Raw genomic sequence first — 18,855 nt, forward strand, 5'->3', positions numbered from 1 at the left:
GCTTGCATCGCACATGATATCACACAAGCAATCACGCTGAAGGACTGCTTGTATCGCACATGATATCACACACAAGTGAACACGCCGCAGGACTGCTTGTATCCCACATGATATCACACAAGTAAACATGCAGCGGGACTGCTTGTATCGCACATGATACCACACACAAGCAATTATGCTGAAGGACTACTTGTATCGCACATGATATCACACACAAATAAACACTCTACAGGACTGCTTGTACCACACACAAGTAAACTCGCAGCGGGACTGCTTGTATCGCACATGATATCACACACAAGCAATTATGCTGAAGGACTACTTGTATCGTACATGATATCACACTCAAATAAACACTCTACAGGACTGCTTGTATCACACACAAGTAAACTCGCAGCGGGACTGCTTGTATCGCACAAGATATCAAACACAAGTAAACTCGCAGCGGGACTGCTTGTATCACACACAAGTAAACTCGCAGCGGGACTACTTGTATCGTACATGATATCACACTCAAATAAACACTCTACAGGACTGCTTGTATCACACACAAGTATACTCGCAGCGGGACTGCTTGTATCGCACAAGATATCAAACACAAGTAAACTCGCAGCGGGACTGCTTGTATCACACACAAGTAAACTCGCAGCGGGACTACTTGTATCGTACATGATATCACACTCAAATAAACACTCTACAGGACTGCTTGTATCACACACAAGTAAACTCGCAGCGGGACTGCTTGTATCGCACAAGATATCAAACACAAGTAAACTTGCAGCGGGACTGCTTGTATCGCACAAGATATCAAACACAAGTAAACTCGCAGCGGGACTGCTTGTATCGCACATTTAAAGGACATTTTACATGCAAACACATTTAATCCCATACTTGTTTTTTGTCTGATACTGGACCAATATTAATATCAGTTGGCGACACGCACATGAAGTGACACACATTAGCGTAGCTTTGTGCGCTAAAGTGCTAACATGACACTTTAACAGCGACATCATGCTAATCGTCAAACTTACATCTCCCACGTCTGGAGCTCACTGATTCTCATTTCAAGACGTGTAGTGAAGCCTGACTTGTCTTATGTCCGTAGCTGAGGTTTGTGGCGCCCCCTATGTGGTTTTTGTTATCTCCACTTTCTCTTCCTTCCAGCCCCAACTGTGGAGTGCACACCAGGACTTGGTCTGGATCCAGGTCTAGATCGCTGTGCTCGGTCCGGGTCCAACTGGTGATCCAAGACCACTCAGAGAGGGGAGCGGCAACAAAAAGAAGAAAGACTCGCGTTTCAGTCGGAGGGATCGCCGGACCGAGCGATGGGATCAGGGAAGTTGGCCCGGGTGTTGCTGGGATGGGTGGCGGTGTGTCTGGCACCGGCCCAGGTGGCGTACGGCCAGACCGGGACCGGGACCGGCACCGGGACCGGGAACGGGGCGCCGCTCCAAGCCAGCCGCTTCACCGCCGCCACGGACCAGAGGGAGGTGCAGCGGGTCCGACGCCGAGGCCAGGAGACTCTGAGAGGGTAAGAGTGACCTCATCTTCATTTCACTGCATCGCAGTCGATACTTACCCCTTACCCCGACCTTAGCCCCTGGGAACCGATACCGGTACATTTGTGTGGCACTGCGCGCGTATCATTTGCAAGTCTGATATCGTAGACTCTGCATGTACTCGCAATTCCAAAACGTGAAGTGTGTAGTGGTAGTCTTTGCCATTAAGTTGTATGTGTCTTTTGTTGCGCCCTACAAAGTGTTGATACTGTAAGTAGAGTACTTATGTTTGATTGTAGTGTGCACCGAATCGGTAGATCCATCCATCCATTCATTTTTGTACCGCTTGTCCCTTTTTTTGGGGGGGGGGTCGCTCTTTGGCAAATTTGAAGGTGTTGAAATCGCCGTGTAAAATTGCTAATGCTAATGAGTAGCATGTCTACGGCATAGCCAATGTAAATTAGCATTCTAAAAAAGGGGAGCCTTACCTTGCTATCAAGGGGCCCTTTTCTGTCTTTGTTGGCATGGAAAGGTGTAACATTAGCTCGAGGCCCAGCCCGATTGGACTCGGCGCGCTTGTTTCCCGGCCAAGTGCTTGGGCCGGTGACGTTTATTTTACTCCAGTCAGTATAATATCGGCTTGTTTTCCGTTCCAGCATGTTCTATCTACACTTCTGTTCAAATGTAATAATCACTTTTGATACTGTTTGGCTGATACTGCACATTCTGGTATCGATCCGATACCAAGCAGTTACAGGATCATACATTAAAAGCTCTCATGTGTCCAGGAGAGTATTTCCTGAGTTTATAAACAATTAAAAATACTAAATATATTTTTGTGATAATAAGAAATATCGGCGTAATCATTGTGGTATCGACTATATTGCGGCTTTTGTAATTGCAGTAATCACAGTCGATGTTCGTATCGATCCACTTGCTTGTTTACATTCAGGAGCGCTTCTTGGGGGTATTGATTGGATTCAAAACGATTCTCGATTCAAAATCAATACTTTTTTTGATACCATTGGGTGCCACTTCTAGGATGAACTACATTCCTCCATAAAATAGATAAACAGCTCTAAAAAAAATTGGTATTTCTTAAAATCCAAAATATGATTTGCCTGAGTAAACAGAAAATAAATAAAAATTTTTAAAAAAAATTTAAATCGATTTTTTATTATTTTGTATTAATTTAGAATCGAATAAGAATCGCGATTAATCTTATTTTTAAATTTTTTTTAGCTATTCCTCATCCTGCAGTGATAATGGTACTTGGAAGAAATGTACTTTATTTGTTGCCATGGCCGCGAGGATTACTGATTTAGAAGTAGCTTAAAACACAGTAAAGGGACGTCAGCCGCTATATTGTTTTAGCCAAAAATATGTCCATTCTCCTTCTGTTTCCGCTTGTAAGCGCTCTGTGTGTGTGTGTGTTGACTCACATGTCACATTACCATTGTACTTTTTCAAAGGCAGTATGGTACCTTTTTTTTAAACGCATTAGCACGGCGGTGTTAGTTGTCGCCATGGCCGCGAGGATTAGTGTCTCAGAAGTAGCCAAAACACTGTGAAGGGACATTAGCCGCTATATTGTTCACCTCTATTGTTAGTTTTAAAGCCAAAAATATGTCTATCCTCCTTCTGTATTTTTTCAAAGGCAGTATGGTACCGTTTTTAACGCATTAGCACGGCGGCGCTTTGGTTGTCGCCATGGCCGCGAGGATTAGTGTCTCAGAAGTAGCCAAAACACTGTGAAGGGACGTTAGCCGCTATATTGTTCACCTCTATTGTTAGTTTTGAAGCCAAAAATACGTCTGTTCTCCTTTTGTATTTTTTCAAAGGCAGTATAGTACCTTTTTTTTAACGCATTAGTACGGCGGTGCTTTAGTTGTCGCCATGGCCGTGAGGATTAGTGTCTCAGAAGTAGCCAAAACACTGTGAAGGGACGTTAGCCGCTATATTGTTCACCTCTATTGTTAGTTTTAAAGCACAAAATACGTCTATTCTCCTTCTGTTTCCGCTTATTTCTGGATTGAGCGCATTGTTGTCTGGGACGCAGCACAAGTTTGAGTGTATTTACAGCAAATGGACTTTTCATGGGAAAGGTCTAGAAAAGCTGCCTTCCATACGTCCCGTGTGGGGATGGTGAGGGAGAGCGTGACCCACATTCCTGCGAGGCAGAACGCTGACAGGAAGTGCTAAGTTGAGGCAGCTGATGTTGAGTGCGGACTCAGTTTATCTGATAAAACACACTCCTCGCCTTGTGCTACAGCAGATACTATAGCAGGGGCGCCCAAAGTACGGCCCAAGGGCCATTTGCGGCCCGCGGGTAATTTTTTTAACGGCCCGCTGCAGAATTGTTCGCATTTTAACATTAGCGTGATAGCTTTTGTTTCTGCAAATTGTGCAAATATTTTGTGGCGTGCTAATGTTAGTAGGCTCGCTTAATTTAGCTAATTGCACAGGTACCCGAGTCATATTTTTGGCGCTCGATGCATACTAACGTTACCATGCTATATATATATATATATATATATATATATATATATATATATATATATATATATATATATATTATATATATATATATATATATGTATATATATATATATATATATATATATATATATATATATATATATATATATATATATGTATATATATATATATATATATATATATAATTTATTTTTATTTTTTTTATTTTTCATATATATATGTATATATATATATATATATATATATATATATATATATATATATATATATATATATATATATATATATATATATATATATATATATATATATATATATATATATATATATATATATATATATATATATATATATATATATATATATATATATATATATATATATATATAAATCATTTTATTTACATGTTCCGGCCATTTTCATGCAACCAGAAGGGGCTTTTTATTTAATTAATTTTTTTCATCGAGTTTTGAAAATTATGTAAAAACATGTAAATACATTTTTTTAAATAATATATATATATATATATATATATATATATATATATATATATATATATATATATATATATATATATATATATATATATATATATATATATATATATATATATATATATATATATATATATATATATATATATATAAATTAATTTACATGTTTAGGCCATTTGTATATATGTATGTATATGTATATACACATTTTTATTTACATGTTTAGGCCATTTTCATGCAACCAGAAGGGGCTTTTTTTAAAATGTATTTATTTTTTTATTGAGTTTTGAAAATTATGTAAAAACATGTAAATAAAATGTTTTTAATATATATATATATATATATATATATATATATATAAATAAAAAAAAAAAAATATATATATATATATATATATATATATATATATATATATATATATATATATATATATATATATATACTGTATATATATATATTTATATATATATATACATTTTTATATATATTAAAAATATTTGTTTATATTATATTAAAATACATTTATATATATATATATATATATATATATATATATATATATATATATATATATATATATATATATATATATTTATATATACGTATTTTAATATAAAAAAATATTTTTCAAATAATTTTTATTTTTTATTTTTTTTATTGAGTTTTGAAAATTATGAATTGATTTAGGTGAATAAGACTTAGATATAATGTAAGCTAGCGTCGCTACCATTAGCACATGATTGATACTGAAGTGATTAGATTGATATTTTTGATCCACTAAATCAGTTTCCTTGTGTCGTGTTTAACGGAAATAAAATCCATACTACCTATCATACACGTTTTTAAAGGTTTCGGGGTTTTGTTGCCTGAGGTGGTGCAATACCCTTCCACCGCAGTCCATCCCATCCACCATGCGACCACTACCTTAGGCTTGAAAACAAAACAAGGCAGGTTGTGTCGGGGCCTTGTAGTCTACTCCGGCTCTTCCAGTCGGACTCCATCCGTCCCGACATGTGGTGCGCAGGAAATGAGGTAGCCCCCTTTCAGCCGGAGCCACTATGAAAGGGGGCGTTTGTTCCGCGGCTGTAGGCGACAACGCGGCAGAAGAAACCGCGACAGAGAGAGAATACACCGTCGTGTTTTCATAAGTCAGGGAATATCACTTCCATACAAAGTTACTTACTAATCCGTTACAGACCCCCAAAAATATGAACAAAAAACCCGTTCAATAGAGAATAAAACTCGTTTTACATGCGGAAAACAACGTGAAAAATATATATATACTGTAGACCAGGCGTGTCCAAAGTGGCTAACTCTTTAATCGTTAGCCTTCTAATATTAGCATGCTAGCCTTTTTGCTAATTACGCAGGTGCACACCTCATCGTCAAATATTTTGTTAACTTTTTTTTATTATTATATTTTTATCTTTTATTTTGGTATTTTATTATTATTATTTTTATTATTTTCTTTTAACTTTTTTATTTTATTTTTAAAATTTTATTATCATTATTATTATTATAATTTTTTATTATTATTATTTTTATAATTTTCTTTTAACTATTTTCTTTTATTTTTTAAATTTTATTATCATTATTATTATTATTTTTTCCATTCATCCATCCATTTCTTACCGCTTATTCCCTTCGGGGTCGCGGGGGGCGCTGTAGCCTATCTCAGCTACAGTCGGGCGGAAGGCGGGGTACACCCTGGACAAGTCGCCACCTCATCAAGATTATAATTTTTTATTATTATTATTTGTATTATTTTCTTTTAACTTTTTTATTTTATTTTTAAAATTTTATTATCAATATTATTAATTTTTAAAAATAATTAATATTTTTATTATTTTATTTTAACTATTTTATTTTATTTTTTGAATTGTATTATTATTATAATTTATTATTATTATTATTATTATTTTAATTATTTTATTTTAACTATTTTATTTTATTTTTTAAATTGTATTATTATTATTATTTTATTATTATTATTTTAATTATTTTATTTTAACTATTTTATTTTATTTTTTAAATTGTATTATCATTATTATTATTTTTTTAAAATATTATTATTTTTATTATTTTCTTTTAACTTTTTTCTTTTATTTTTTGAATTTTATTATCATTATTATTATAATTTTTTATTATTATTGTTTTTATTATTTTATTTTAACTATTTTATTTTATGTTTTAAATGTTATTATCATTATTATTATTATTTATTATTATTTGTGTTATTTTGTTTTAACTATTTTATTAAATTTTTTAAATTTTATCATCATTATTATTATTTTTTTTCTTTCTTGTATTATATTATATTATATATATATATATATATATATATATATATATATATATATATATATATATATATATATATATATATATATATATATATATATATATATATATATATATATATATATATATATATATATATATATATATATATATTGGATATATAATATATATATATTATTTGAAAATTATGAATCCATTTTGAAACGGGATGAGTAACAATCGGCATTCGCTTAAAAATATATTTTTAATTTGTTGATTCTTGTAAAAAAAATACAATATATATATATATATATATATATATATATATATATATATATATATATATATATATATATATATATATATATATATATATATATATATATATATATATACTGTATATATACATATATATTTATTTATATATATATGTATATATATATTGTGTTATATTATATATATTTTTTGCACCATGACTAGGGAAGGTCGTTTGCATTGGGTCATATAAGTGACTGCTACGCTGTAAACTAGCTAGCTACAAAACTTATTTTGGTTTATTGGGCTAACAGCATCTGCTGTGTAAAGTGTGCTCACATGGCCAGCTGACATAAATAAAAGTTGTTGTTTCTTTTGTCAGGAAGTCAACTTTTGAATGTTAAACACTCCTAGTTTGTACTTTTGTATTCCGTGCACTCTCTGCACTTTATTGACAACACAAAACAACCTCGGCCTTCCATCCCAGCCACTGCAAAGTTTCCACTACGGGAAAAAAAAAAAAAAAAGTCTGCAAGCTTTTATTGTTCCTCGTGTCGTTTGATTAGAAGAACACAAACGTTTGATTCCCGGTTCACGGCCGGTCTGTGAGATACATGTGGATTTATCAGCCGCTCCGTGGAATATTCCACGGACATCAGACGATGTCGGGGAACACAAGCCAGATGATACAAAATGGTAGGGAGGGGGGGGGGGGAATGTTTTGAATTATTACTGTTCATAATCAAAGAAACATGTTCAACAATCGTTTTTCAACAAGACGTCAAAAAGCAGCCAGAGGGAGCGTTTGTGACCTGCAACCTGCTTTTAGCAGCTTTTAGCAGCTTTTAGAAGCTTTTCCCTGCGGGCGCAAGACGTTGAAACAACGTTGAGAGCGTGTTGATTTAGGTCACTCAAACCTGAAAGGGAAACAACATGCTTCTTCACGACGTTTAATCAATGTCGGGTTGTGACGTTGATTTGACCGTTGGATTTTGGTTATTTCACAACCAATATTTTAGAACATTGAAACAACATGTTTTTGACGATGTTTAATCAATGTCGGGTTGTGACGTTGATTTGACCGTTGAATTTTGGTCATTTCCTCAACCAATATTTTAGAACATTGAAACAACATGTTTTTGACGACGTTTAATCAATGTCAGGTTCTGACGTTGATTTGACCGTTGGATTTTGGTTATTTCACAACCAATATTTTAGAACATTGAAACAACATGTTTTTGACGACGTTTAATCAAAGTCGGGTTGTGATGTTGATTTGACCGTTGAAATTTGGTTATTCCCCAACCAATATTCTACCACATGAATCCAACGTTGAAACAACATACTTTTTGACGACGTTTAATCAATGTCGGGTTGTGACGTTGATTTGACCGTTGAGTTTTGGTCATTTCCCAACCAATATTTTAGAACATTGAAACAACATGTTTTTGACGATGTTTAATCAATGTCGGGTTGTGACGTTGATTTGACCGTTGAATTTTGGTCATTTCCTCAACCAATATTTTAGAACATTGAAACAACATGTTTTTGACGACGTTTAATCAATGTCAGGTTCTGACGTTGATTTGACCGTTGGATTTTGGTTATTTCACAACCAATATTTTAGAACATTGAAACAACATGTTTTTGACGACGTTTAATCAAAGTCGGGTTGTGATGTTGATTTGACCGTTGAAATTTGGTTATTCCCCAACCAATATTCTACCACATGAATCCAACGTTGAAACAACATACTTTTTGACGACGTTTAATCAATGTCGGGTTGTGACGTTGATTTGACCGTTGAGTTTTGGTCATTTCCCAACCAATATTTTAGAACATTGAAACAACATGTTTTTTGACGACGTTTAATCAATGTCGGGTTCTGACGTTGATTTGACCGTTGAGTTTTAGTCATTTCCCAACCAATATTTTAGAACATTGAAACAACATGTTTTTGACAACGTTTAATCAATGTCGGATTCTGACGTTGATTTGACCGTTGAATTTTGGTCATTTCCCAACCAATATTTTAGAACATTGAAACAACATGTTTTTGACGACGTTTAATCAAAGTCAGGTTGTGATGTTGATTTGACCGTTGAAATTTGGTTATTTCCCAACCAATATTCTACCACATGAATCCAACGTTGAAACAACATACTTTTTGACGACGTTTAATCAATGTCGGGTTGTGACGTTGATTTGACCGTTGAGTTTTGGTCATTTCCCAACCAATATTTTAGAACATTGAAACAACATGTTTTTTGACGACGTTTAATCAATGTCGGGTTCTGACGTTGATTTGACCGTTGAGTTTTAGTCATTTCCCAACCAATATTTTAGAACATTGAAACAACATGTTTTTGACAACGTTTAATCAATGTCGGATTCTGACGTTGATTTGACCGTTGAATTTTGGTCATTTCCCAACCAATATTTTAGAACATTGAAACAACATGTTTTTGACGACGTTTAATCAAAGTCAGGTTGTGATGTTGATTTGACCGTTGAAATTTGGTTATTTCCCAACCAATATTCTACCACATGAATCCAACGTTGAAACAACATACTTTTTGACGACGTTTAATCAATGTCGGGTTGTGACGTTGATTTGACCGTTGAATTTTTGTCATTTCCCAACCAATATTTTAGAACATTGAAACAACATGTTTTTGACGACGTTTAATCAATGTCGGATTGTGACGTTGATTTGACCGTTGAATTTTGGTCATTTCCCAACCAATATTTTAGAACATTGAAACAACATGTTTTTGACGACGTTTAATCAATGTCGGGTTGTGACGTTGATTTGACCGTTGAATTTTGGTCATTTCCTCAACCAATATTCTTCAATACAAACATAACGTTGAAACAACATGCTTTTTGACGACATTTATGTCAGGTTTGTCACTGACAGTTTAGTTATGCTTTGGTTTTTCCTCTGTCTTTATTTTCTAGTCAGCGCTCTTATTTTGGTTATTTCCTGCTCTTCTCCCTGAGTGCTGTTTTCCCTCAGCTGTGGCTGATTGGCACCTGGCCACACCTGGTGTCAATCAGCCAGCTGCTATTTAAAGTCTGTGCTGGAGTATTGTCGTCAGAGCTAATACTCGTCGATGTCGTTATTTGCGGTAAGCTGTTCCTGTTGGTTGGTTCCTGTCGCTATTTACACTTTGCTGTCTCCTAGCTCCTTGTTTTATGTTTTCCTGTTAGCCAGATCCTGTTAGCTATTTCCAGTTTTTCTGTTTTCTGGTTCCTGTTTCCAGTTTGCCTGTTCCTAGTTCCTGGTTTGTGTTTTTTCTTTATTGTGGACATTAAATCATGTTTTCCTGCACCAAGCCTGCCTTCTCTGCATCTTGGGGTCCGTCACCAACACTTTGTGACAACTTAATCAATGTCGGGTTCTGACGTTGATTTGACCATTGAAATGTGGTCATTTCCCAACCAATATTCTACCACACAAATACAACGTTGAAACAACATGCTTTTTGACGACATTTATTCAATGTCAGGTTCTGACGTTGATTTGACCGTTGAATTTTGGTCATTTCCAAACCAATATTCTACCACACAAATATAACGTTAAACATGTTTTTTGACGACATTTAATCAATGTTGGGTTCTGACCTTGATTTGACCATTGAAATTTGGTCATTTCCAAACTAATATTCTACCACACTAATACAACGTTGAAACAACATGCTTTTTGACAATTTTTATTCAATGTTGGGGTCTGATGTTTAATTGACCATTGAAATTTGGTATATATTCTTCAATACAAATTTGATGTTGAAACAACATGCTCAGTATTTCCCATAAACTGCCAAGATACCTGTGGCGGTGGGGGCGTGGCTATGGGCGTGGTCACCATGACATAATCGAGTAATTTGCATAATGTACTACAATGATATGATTTTCTCTAAAAAGGCTCAAAAAATGTATACTTACTCATTAATAATAACAGTTTTGTTTTAAACGTCCATTCATCCATTTTACAATATAATTACAACACTTTATGTACATATTTATATACAGATTTGAACAATAAGTTATTCACTGAAATATATTTATTAATTGTGGTTCTTACAAAAAATATATCTTATAAAATATAAAAGCTAAAATATCTCTTAAATAATAATAATAATAATACCTGGGATTTATATAGCGCTTTTCTAAGTACCCAAAGTCACTTTACATGTAGAACCCATCATTCATTCACACCTGGTGGTGGTAAGCTACTTTCATAGCCACAGCTGCCCTGGGGTAGACTTAAAGCTCTGCCCCTTTAATTAGTGCATACTAAATCATTTAACTTTAGCCTACCACTACAACCATATTATTTACCAGCAACATAAAGTGAAACAGAGGCAGAGGTGTCCTGCCACAGTCAGTAACAAATAAACAGAAAACAGTAGTGGTCAAATACAAATAAGGCAACAAGAGAAGTATCCTACACTTCTCTTTTGTAAAGTAAATCTGAACAGCCTATATGGGCATCTACATCAACTATATGATTTGCCTGAGAAGCTGGACAGGACAAATAAAAAAATAATAAAATAAAATAAAATAAAAATTTTTTTTATTTTTTTTATTTGTGGCGGACGTAATTCTTTCGTGGCGGGCCGCCACAAATAAATGAATGTGTGGGAAACACTGATGCTTTTTGACGACCTTTAATCAATGTCAGGTTTTGACGTTGATTTGACCATTGAAATTTGGTCATTTCCCGACCAATATTTAACAACACAAATACAACGTTGAAACAACATACTTTTTGACGATGTTTATTCAATGTCAGGTTCTGACGTTGATTTGACCATTGAATTTTGGTCATTTCCCAACCAATATTCTTCAAAACAAATTTGACGTTGAAACAACATGCTTTTTGACGACATTTAATCAATGTTGGGTTCTGACGTTGATTTGACCATTGAATTTTGGTCATTTCCCAACCAATATTCTACCACGCAAATACAATGTTAATTCAATGTCAGCTTGACATTGACAAGTAGAATAAATGGTGTGTTTATCGGAGGACATTCAGGTGTTGACTGTCTGTCTTTGCACAAATAGGGCTGCTTGTATCGCACATTTTACATGTTAATTGTTCTTTGGCTGATATCAAACTGATATCAATTGTGGCAATTGTGCAAAAATAAATTTTTTGTGTGCAAAGTGTTGCATTTGGGGCTGTAGGAACTTTAATGTTGGACTCCAACCAGTCCTACACAGAAGTTGCAGTGTTTCCCACACATTCATTTATTTGTGGCGGCCCGCCACGAAAGAATTACGTCCGCCACAAATAGATTTTTTTTTTTTTTTTTTTTTTTGTCCTGTCCAGCTTCTCAGGCAAATCATATAGTTGATGTAGATGCCCATATAGGCTGTTCAGATTTACTTTACAAAAGAGAAGTGTAGGATACTTGTTGCCTTATTTGTATTTGACCACTACTGTTTTCTGTTTATTTGTTACTGACTGCGGCAGGACACCTCTGCCTCTGTTTCACTTTATGTTGCTGGTAAATAATATGGTTGTAGTAGTAGGCTAAAGTTAAATGATTTAGTATGCACTAATTAAAGGGGCAGAGCTTTAAGAGACATTTTAGCTTTTATATTTTATAAGATATATTTTTTGTAGGAACCACAATTAATAAATATATTTCAGTGAATAACTTATTGTTGAAATCTGTATATAAATATGTACATAAAGTGTTGTAATTATATTGTAAAATGGATGGATGGATGGACGTTTAAAACAAAACTGTTATTATTAATTAGTAAGTATACATTTTTTCAGCCTTTTTAGAGAAAATCATATCATTGTAGTAAATTATGCAAATTACTCGGTGATGTCATGGTGACCACGCCCATAGCCACGCCCCCACCGCCACAGGTATCTTGGCAGTTTATGGGAAACACTGAGTTGTATGCGATGCATTCAAGACCCCCAACGGTCCCACTCGCCAGGGAGTGTGTGTGTGTGTGTGTGTGTGTGTGTGTGTGTGTGTGTGCGTGTGTGTGTGTGTGTGTGTGTGTGCGTGTGTGTGTGTGTGTGGCACATGGAAGGGCGGTTAGTGTAATGACGGTCATTATGCCGGCCTTGGGCTAACGTGCAGTGTTTATTTGCCGGGGAGAATTCTATATCCCCAAATGTGTGCCTGGTGGAGGTCTTAATCCCAGAAGTGTTCCACCTAAGCAGGCAAACATCTGATTATTCGTCGTTCGGAGGCCAGGTTTTCCCGCACTTTCCTGCACACGTTGCTGACAAATCTGCGCTGATGCTAAATGCGCTTGATGGATTTTAACATTGAAACACCGTTACGGTGATGCATTCAAAGACCGGAGTCAAATGTCCGCCATTTGCCCTTGGCTTCACGCCGAAGCATACAACTGAAAGCAGAAGGAGGCTGCATTTGATGGACTTGTAAGGACTGTTCCAACTTCAGCGCTCCTTCTTTTCAACTCTACTATCTGCTACACACAAGGATTCTCTTTTCTTCCATTTTTAGCTGTGAAAAATGTCCACGTCTATAAAATCCCCACAAAAGAGTTTTGGATTGCAGAGAGGATGTTTTTGTTTATCTCCAGGCACACGCCACAGGACCGACCTGGCGTTCCCCCCCCGATCGATGCCACACACCGCGATACGTTTACGGCTGCAGTTGACAATTACCATCAAAACGCTGGTAAAAAAAAAAGCTCATTTTCCCCTTTAATGAGGCGTTTTTTTAATCCAGCCAGGTTTGATTCCTGGCAGTCGCGCTCCTCGTTAAAAGCAGACAGTTAGGAACATGTCAATAGAAAGTCTTGGACACGCTCTTGTCTCAAAACCTTCTTAGACTTCCCAGGAAGCAGTATTTGATACACCAAACCTACAACACCGCAGTATTTTTATGAGTAAAATATATTTTCGAGACGAGTGGCGGACCGCCAGTTTCCTCTTGGACTTAACGTGCATTCAGCTCCATTCTACTTATTTGTTTGCTTTCTGCATCGCGTGAATCTCTGCACACCTAACCATTCCATCCGGTCCTAGGATGACCAGTCCGTTCTGAATCGTTCTCGATTCAAAGTTCTTTGGGACTTCAGCTTCCAGACTGACAAACAAGTCCTGGCTAACCAACCGGACATGGTGGTGGTGGACAAAAAACAGAAAAGGGTGGTGGGGATAGATGTGGCAATCCCAGCTGACGCCAACATCAGGAAGAAGGAACAGGAGAAACTTTGAGAAGTACCAAGGGTTGAAAGAGCAGCTGGAACGGATGTGGAAGGTCAAGGCTAGCGTGGTCCCCGTGGTAGTGGGGGGCGCTCGGAGCAGTAACCCCCAAACTGGTAGAGTGGCTCCAACAGATCCCAGGAACAACATCTGAAGCCTCAGTCCAGAAGAGCACAGTCCTAGGAACAGCCGAGATATTGCTCAGAACATTCAGCAGCCTGATTGACAAAAAAAACCATCCATCAATCAATGTTTACTTATACAGCCCTAAATCACGAGTGTTTCAAAACTCGTTTTAAATGCAGAAAACAACGTGAAAAATATATATACAGTAGACCAGGCGTGTCCAAAGTGGCTAACTCTTTAATTGTTAGCCTTCTAATATTAGCATGCTAGCTTTTTTGCTAATTACGCAGGTGCACACCTCAGTGTGAAATATTTTTGTAACTTCTTTTTATTATTGTATATTTTTTTGTATTTCATTTTTTTGAAATTATTATTTTCTTTTAACTATTTTCTTTTATTTTTTAAATTGTAGTATCATTATTATTATTATTTTTTATTATTATTATTTGTATTATTTTTTTAAACTATTTTATTTTATTTTAAAATTTTATTATCATTATTATTATGTTTTATTATTATTATTTGTATTATTTTCTTTTAACTATTTTCTTTTATTTTTAAATTTGTATTATCATTATTATTTTTTTAAAATTATTATTATTTTAATTATTTTCTTTTAACTATTTTATTTTATTTTTTAAATGTTATTATCATTATTATTCTTATTAATTTTTTATTATTATTATTTTTATTATTTTCTTTTAACTATTGAATTTAATTTTTTAAATTTTATTATCATTATTATTATTATTATTATTTTTATTATTTCTTTTTAACTATTTTATTTTATTTTTAAAATGTTATTATCATTATTATTATTATAATTTTTTTCATATATTATATTAAATATTAAATATTTTGTTACTTGACGAATGACGAAGGGTTGAAAGAGCAGCTGGAACGGATGTGGAAGGTCAAGGCTAGTATGGCCCCCGTGGTAGTGGGGGCGCTCGGAGCAGTAACCCCCAAACTGGTAGAGTGGCTCCAACAGATCCCAGGAACAACATCTGATGCCTCAGTCCAGAAGAGCACAGTCCTAGGAACAGCCGAGATATTGCGCAGAACATTCAGCAACCTGATTGACAAAACAAATCATCAATCAATCAATCAATCAATCAATCAATGTTTACTTATATAGCCCTAAATCACGACTGTTTCAAAGAGATCCCACATCAGGGCAAGAAAAACTCAACCCAATGGGACAATGAGAAACCTTGGAGGGGACCGCAGATGTGGGGACACCCGCCCCTGGGCGACCGGTGCAATGGACGTCGACTGGATCTAGCATAATATTGTGAGAGTCCAGTCCATAGTGGATCTAACATAATAGTGAGTCCAGTCCATAGTGGATCTAACATAATAGTGAGAGTCCAGTCCATAGTGGATCTAACATAATATTGTGACAGTTCAGTCCATAGTGGATCTAACATAATAGTGAGAGTCCAGTCCATAGTGGATCTAACATAATAGTGTGAGAGTCCAGTCCATAGTGGATCTAACATAATAGTGTGAGAGTCCAGTCCATAGTGGATCTAACATAATAGTGAGAGTCCAGTCCATAGTGGATCTAACATAATATTGTGACAGTTCAGTCCATAGTGGATCTAACATAATAGTGAGAGTCCAGTCCATAGTGGATCTAACATAATAGTGTGAGAGTCCAGTCCATAGTGGATCTAACATAATAGTGTGAGAGTCCAGTCCATAGTGGATCTAACATAATAGTGAGAGTCCAGTCCATAGTGGATCTAACATAATATTATGAGAGTCCAGTCCATAGTGGATCGAACATAATAGTGTGAGAGTCCAGTCCATAGTGGATCTAACATAATAGTGTGAGAGTCCAGTCCATAGTGGATCTAACACAATAGTGAGAGTCCAGTCCATAGTGGATCTAACATAATAGTGAGAGTCAAGTCCATAGTGGATCTAACATAATAGTGTGAGAGTCCAGTCCATAGTGGATCTAACATAATAGTGAGAGTCCAGTCCATAGTGGATCTAACATAATAGTGTGAGAGTCCAGTCCATAGTGGATCTAACACAATAGTAAGAGTCCAGTCCATAGTGGATCTAACATAATAGTGTGAGAGTCCAGTCCATAGTGGATCTAACATAATAGTGAGAGTCCAGTCCATAGTGGATCTAACATAATATTATGAGAGTCCAGTCCATAGTGGATCTAACATAATATTATGAGAGTCCAGTCCATAGTGGATCTAACATAATAGTGTGAGAGTCCAGTCCATAGTGGATCTAACATAATAGTGTGAGAGTCCAGTCCATAGTGGATCTAACATAATAGTGAGAGTCCAGTCCATAGTGGATCTAACATAATATTATGAGAGTCCAGTCCATAGTGGATCTAACATAATATTATGAGAGTCCAGTCCATAGTGGATCTAACATAATAGTGTGAGAGTCCAGTCCATAGTGGATCTAACATAATAGTGTGAGAGTCCAGTCCATAGTGGATCTAACACAATAGTGAGAGTCCAGTCCATAGTGGATCTAACATAATAGTGTGAGAGTCCAGTCCATAGTGGATCTAACATAATAGTGAGAGTCCAGTCCATAGTGGATCTAACATAATATTATGAGAGTCCAGTCCATAGTGGATCTAACATAATATTATGAGAGTCCAGTCCATAGTTTGAGTTTGAGTTTGAGTTTGAGTTTTGAGTTTATTTCGAACATGCAAGCATACAACATGATACATCACAATTTCCAGTTTCTTTTCAACATGTTCGAAAAGGAGTAGGAAGAAGCAGAGCTTATTTAATCCTACCCCCTTTCTTTACATAACAGTTGCAAAACTTTTTGTTCACTTCCTGTTCACAATTTTTTCCACAATAAACTCCATAAGTAATCACAATAAAAATAAATAAATAAATAATAGTAAGAATTTAATAATAATAATTGGTGGATAGTGGATCTAACATAATAGTGTGAGAGTCCAGTCCATAGTGAAGTGAAGTGTGAAGTGAATTACATTTACATAGCGCTTTTTCTCAAGTGACTCAAAGCGCTTTACATTGCGAAACCCAATATCTAAGTTACATTTAAACCAGTGTGGGTGGCACTGGGAGCAGGTAGGTGAAGTGTCTTGCCCAAGGACACGACAGCAGTGACTAGGATGGCGGAAGCGGGGATCGAACCTGCAACCCTCAAGTTGCTGGCACGGCCACTCTACCAACCGAGCTATACCGCCCCGATATAGTGGGGCGGTATAGCTCCAGTCCAGAGAGTCCAGTCCATAGTGGATCTAACATAATAGTGAGAGTCCAGTCCATAGTGGATCTAACATAATATTATGAGAGTCCAGTCCATAGTGGATCGAACATAATAGTGTGAGAGTCCAGTCCATAGTGGATCTAACATAATAGTGAGAGTCCAGTCCATAGTGGATCTAACATAATAGTGAGAGTCCAGTCCATAGTGGATCTAACATAATATTATGAGAGTCCAGTCCATAGTGGATCGAACATAATAGTGTGAGAGTCCAGTCCATAGTGGATCTAACATAATAGTGAGAGTCCAGTCCATAGTGGATCTAACATAATAGTGAGAGTCCAGTCCATAGTGGATCTAACATAATAGTGAGAGTCCAGTCCATAGTGGATCTAACATAATAGTGAGAGTCCAGTCCATAGTGGATCTAACATAATAGTGAGAGTCCAGTCCATAGTGGATCTAACATAATAGTGAGAGTCCAGTCCATAGTGGATCTAACATAATAGTGTGAGAGTCCAGTCCATAGTGGATCTAACATAATAGTGAGAGTCCAGTCCATAGTGGATCTAACATAATAGTGAGAGTCCCCAACCGATGCACAGATGAGCGGTCCACCTTGGGTCCCGACTTTGGACAGCCAGCGCTTCATCCGTGGCCACCGAACCTGTGCCCCCCCCTCCACGAAGGAGAGGGGGGCAGAGCAGAAAAGAAACGACAGATCAACTGGTCTAAAAGGGGGGGTCTATTTAAAGGCTAGAGTAAAAACATGATTAGTTATCACTTCTAGAATGTTTAAAACAACCCAAAAATATGTATGTAGAGATTCCTGAGCCCGGCCACCGCTGCTGCTCACTGCTCCCCTCACCTCCCAGGGGGTGAACATGGTGATGGGTCAAATGCAGAGGATCATTTCACCACACCAACTGTGTGTGTGACTATCGTTGGGACTTTAACTCTAACTTTATGTGATCGGCATTATTGGCATTGGCAAAATACGTACTTTTTCACAGAAATGGGCCGGTACTGATCGGTGGCCGCGCATCTGTACTAACGTGCCATCCATACCTCTGTTTTCTCACGCCCCACTTTTGGCGTGATTCGGTTTTCGGTGAAGATTTGTACCTAGATTTTCTTTGTCTTCGCATACGGCCATGGTCGTAGTACAGCCGTAACAAACTAGGTCAATCCGTGAAATCGGGTCTCAAATCAAACATTCACACCCTGGTGATTGTCTCCGTGCTGCCAAACAATC

General features: G+C 36.0%; 1 protein-coding gene across 1 annotated transcript in view; it reads left to right on the top strand.

The window, feature by feature from the left end:
- The first annotated feature begins 1,280 nt into the window (after positions 1-1,280).
- The window catches only part of LOC133635050 (fibrillin-2-like), a 182,531-nt gene continuing 164,956 nt past the window's right edge, over positions 1,281-18,855 (top strand). Inside the window, exon 1 of the mRNA XM_062027782.1 lies at positions 1,281-1,531. Within this exon, the coding sequence (XP_061883766.1) occupies positions 1,326-1,531 (206 nt within the window). The 5' untranslated portion in view covers positions 1,281-1,325. The remainder of the gene's footprint in view (positions 1,532-18,855) is intronic.

This window comes from Entelurus aequoreus, linkage group LG19 (assembly GCF_033978785.1).
Source record: "Entelurus aequoreus isolate RoL-2023_Sb linkage group LG19, RoL_Eaeq_v1.1, whole genome shotgun sequence".
Lineage (NCBI taxonomy): Eukaryota > Metazoa > Chordata > Actinopteri > Syngnathiformes > Syngnathidae > Entelurus > Entelurus aequoreus.